The sequence below is a fragment of the Sinocyclocheilus rhinocerous genome, unplaced genomic scaffold, assembly GCF_001515625.1.
Source record: "Sinocyclocheilus rhinocerous isolate Xijiao unplaced genomic scaffold, SAMN03320098_v1.1 scaffold299, whole genome shotgun sequence".
Classification (NCBI taxonomy): Eukaryota; Metazoa; Chordata; class Actinopteri; order Cypriniformes; family Cyprinidae; genus Sinocyclocheilus; species Sinocyclocheilus rhinocerous.
In genome coordinates this window covers 1,627,039-1,631,084 of record NW_015652998.1, presented here as the reverse complement: position 1 = coordinate 1,631,084, position 4,046 = coordinate 1,627,039, and the positions used below count along the sequence as shown (strand labels likewise).

The 4,046-nt window shown below is 36.9% G+C and overlaps 1 protein-coding gene across 5 annotated transcripts in view; it reads left to right on the top strand.

The window, feature by feature from the left end:
- Positions 1–4,046, top strand: part of LOC107715358 (ankyrin repeat and KH domain-containing protein 1-like) — a 65,402-nt gene that overhangs the window by 33,978 nt on the left and 27,378 nt on the right. For all 5 annotated transcript variants that reach the window (XM_016521472.1, XM_016521471.1, XM_016521473.1 and 2 more), the window contains exon 2: positions 2,396–2,549. In XM_016521472.1, the coding sequence (XP_016376958.1) occupies positions 2,396–2,549 (154 nt within the window). The remainder of the gene's footprint in view (positions 1–2,395; positions 2,550–4,046) is intronic.

Genomic DNA, 4,046 nt, shown 5'->3' with positions numbered 1-4,046 from the left:
TCTAACCAGCAAAACTTGATATCAAAAGCATCCTAAATGTTACATGTGTTTGCATTATAGTGAGTAACGTTTCCTGGTATTGCTGTTTCAAATAGCCCACCATAATCTGTAGTCTGAGCCTGTCAAGGGCTAATGGCAAGGGCAGATATGTTACTAGTTAGTTTCAATGAAAATCAATTTCAAATAATGTTCTTTTTTTTTGGTCAAATAACCCTGTGTATGTGTCCACCCCCGCAACCCCCGGAAAAAAGTTCAGGCTCAGGAATTTTTTTATTTTTTATTTAACCCCTGTATCAGTCATAACTTGAGGAGAGAAATAGTGCAGACACTGGACAAAACTTTCTATTGCACGTGTCGACCACCAGTATTCACACACTATCAAATTTAATATAGGCCTATTGCTGCTGAATGCATACCCTAAGCCTTCACGTCAAAACTGAAGTATACTTAAGCATGTTTTTGTGAGCTCTGCAGTCAGTCCAACCTCAGCTGCTACTACCAGCGACACGCCTCATCAAACCACATGTACAGAAAGCGGGAGCTGTTTACACAGGACACATTCTTCTCTTCAAAGACAGCTGGACCGTGCAAAAGGTTGAAATGCAACGTTGGGGTTCTTGAGACATGCGATTCAAAGCTGAACTACTTTTAACTTGACCCATCATTAAAAAAATGCAACAAAAATGCAGCTCAAGACGTTTTTGTGGCACATGTTTACATAAACCACCAATTAAAAATGCCACAAATGCAGTACAACAACACGTCTACCTTGGGCAGATTGAGAAACTTGAAACATCTCTGGCCTACAGTCCATATTGCACCAATGATATGGAATACGTTGACTTTGTCATATCTATTTAGTGCTTTGTTGTTTACTTTGAGCCTCCATTTGGAGTCTTTTCACAGCAAATGTTGATTATACCAATTAATCAGATTTAATTGCATGTGATGTTCATTCAACTGGAAGTTTTGAAAAGTTTTACCAGAAACAGTTGCTTCGTGTCAGTGAGGATATGACTGTACTTTGTATCTACTGGTCATTGCAGGATCATTGTGAGTAGGGATGGGTATCGTTAAGGTTTTAACGGTATTACTACTCTTACCGATACTGCTTATCGATTCGGTACTTTAACTGTATTCTTATCGGTACTTTTTGTTTTATATATATATATATATATATGACCAATTAAGAGCTGTAATTCAGCTTTATATTCTGAAATGTAAAATACATATTTAATGAAATTAATATAAAACATCAATTTGTAAATGCACCAGTGTGCAGGCATTTTTAATGTTTTATACATAAGATAAGATACAGTAAGAACATGAACAAAGAAACAAAGTAAAACAAACTGACAAATACAATAAAACAAATATACAAATGAAATGAAATAAACAGTGCTGTCATTTTTCCATGAAGTTCTACTAACATTACTGTTCAGGTAAGTAATAGCCTACAAAAGAAATCTAAAAGTAATCAAATGTAAATGAACACTGCATAGTTTTCAGTGTATGTATTGATAGATTAATGCTTATTAAAGCTATAACGTTATTCAGATTAAGAGCAGATTTGCATTTTGATGGCCCAAGCACCAGTCTGTCACTTTAAGACAATATATTGACACACATCGGATTTTCTCCCAACTGTTCTCCTCCACTTAAGACATAAACTCTTTTGTATAATCCTTAGAAGCCAAAATCGAAATAAAAAAAATTAATTAGCTTAATAAAACAGCTACAGGCCTAAAGTGTAAGCAGATGTTTGAATGTTTAGTTCTCTCTTCTATCATAATTAAACAGGGCTTTCATGTTGCGCGTGCTGAAGCTCCTCCGCGTGAGCGCGATCTCGCTTCTGAATTGCGAATAGCAAAAATGCATCATAGACAAATGTTTGAAAAACAGCTGGCGACTCTGGTGAGATAGAATTTGCAAGATAATGTGTATATATAGCAATAATAAATGTATGTGTGTTTTATTAATTTCTCCAGTACCGATAGCAGAACCGTTAACGTCAGAGCTTATGGATACTCCGGTCTTTCATAATTTAGCCCCGGGACCGATTAAATACCGGGTTTCGGTACCCATCCCTAATTGTGAGGCTCTTGTATCATTTCAGCACTTCCTGATGTATGGTATTGTCACTGTGGCGTCGCTGTGTTCCCTGGAGCAAACCATATTAATTTTTCACAAGTCAGGCCATAGTCTAATAGACACAAGTATTTCCCAGTACATTCAAGATAAACTTGTTCTGTCTTTTAAAACTAGATTCTGTTTTCAGACTAATTGAAGTTGCATTTAAGTTCAGTTTAATATATGGAAAAGTATGCAAGACCACTTCCTTGTTTGATAAAAAACATGATGAGCACAGTTGCTGACAGTTTCTCTTTCAATGCAGGTGGAATCGTTCATACTAGACCAGGAGGATCTGGATAACCCCGTACTAAAGACAGCTTCAGAGCTGCTCCTATCCAGCGCAGCAGATGGAGCCGACCTCAGAACAGTAGACCCAGAAACACAGGCCCGGCTCGAGGCATTACTAGAAGCAGCAGGTACATCCTCCGGCTGACCCTGATGTGATCGCATTAAGCCTAATGATTTAGCCTGTGTATCTGCATGCATGTGCGCACAACTTCTGTTTGTGTTTATTCAATGTCTCCACAGTGCTGAGCATGAGTCGCGCTTTCAGTTTTTGTGTTTTAGACTTTAGAGCAAACTGTTACAGAGATCCTGTGAATAGCTTTTTGTTGTAATTTGTTGCCACAAAAACCCCACAGAATCGTAAATATTCGTCAATCATTAGGGCTGCAACAACTAACCGCTTAGAATCAATAAAAATAATCAGATGACAAATTTCATTAATGTCTGTCCACAGAGAACCTTTCTCTAAAAAATGCATTTGATTACTATTTTTTAAATTACTTTATATTGTAATGTTTTATACACTATCGTTAAAATTTTTGGGTTGGTCAGAATTCTGCGTTTTTGAAAAAAGTCTCTAATGTTCACGGCTGCATTTATTTATTTAAGAAACAGAAACGTTGTGAAATACTATCACAATTTAATATAACTGTTCTACTTTAATATTTTAAAATGTAATATATTTTAAAATGAGCCAGCTGGTCCAAATAAATAGGGTATTGAGCCATTTTTCATGAGCAAGCCTTTTGTGAATCCCACGTTGAACTCCCTGAGATTAGAGAAGCAGTCGTCAGTAAAATGACGTGTTTGAGGGCGGGTCAAGTTGTTAGTGGCCTGCCAACTTTGAACATAAGTGGGAATTATGCAAATGTATTACCCGTAGGGCTGTCAAAAAAAATTCAAATTTTGAATATTTGTCGAATTTAAAATGAAAATCCACATTCGAATACAAAAACGTTGCATTCGAATTTTAGTTGTGCGTTAAGGAGGCAGCCTTATCAGTGGCGCACGAGATGCAATGATGATGTAAGTGTCGTTGCAATATAATGTTTTTGTTAGCCTATCCAGTTGAAGCCACTAGATGCGGCACTGCTGCATTGTTAATTAAAAATATTGCGGAAAAAGAGAACATCAATGCGGAGATGATCTTGTTTACATCAAAACTGAAACCAAGCCGTTCACAGAGAACACATATTTCGGGCATTTTCTAGAGGGACATCCATCACTGTTGCACTCGCATCTCGCACAAAGCAGCCGCATGTTTAGAAAGCCAAGTAAAATTAATGCAAGTTTAACTTTGAAAAAAACATATATCGAGACTTTATGGCGGGTTTTTTCCCCCATCCCACTGCATCTCATGTTTTTAAATGAAAAATGTACTGTGTGATTGGCTTTTTGCCCTTTGTATTAAACTATGCATACATACATGATAGTGCTGGGCGGTATGACCAAAAATTTATATCACGGTATTTTTCAAAATTATACCGGTTTCACGGTACATGACGGTATTTTTTTTTCCCATGCATGACCGGGTGTTAACCATATTTTCTACTGATTGAGAGAGGAAATACTGCAGTATATTGACTTAGAATGCCCTATTTTACTGTCACGATGAGTGAATATTGTCA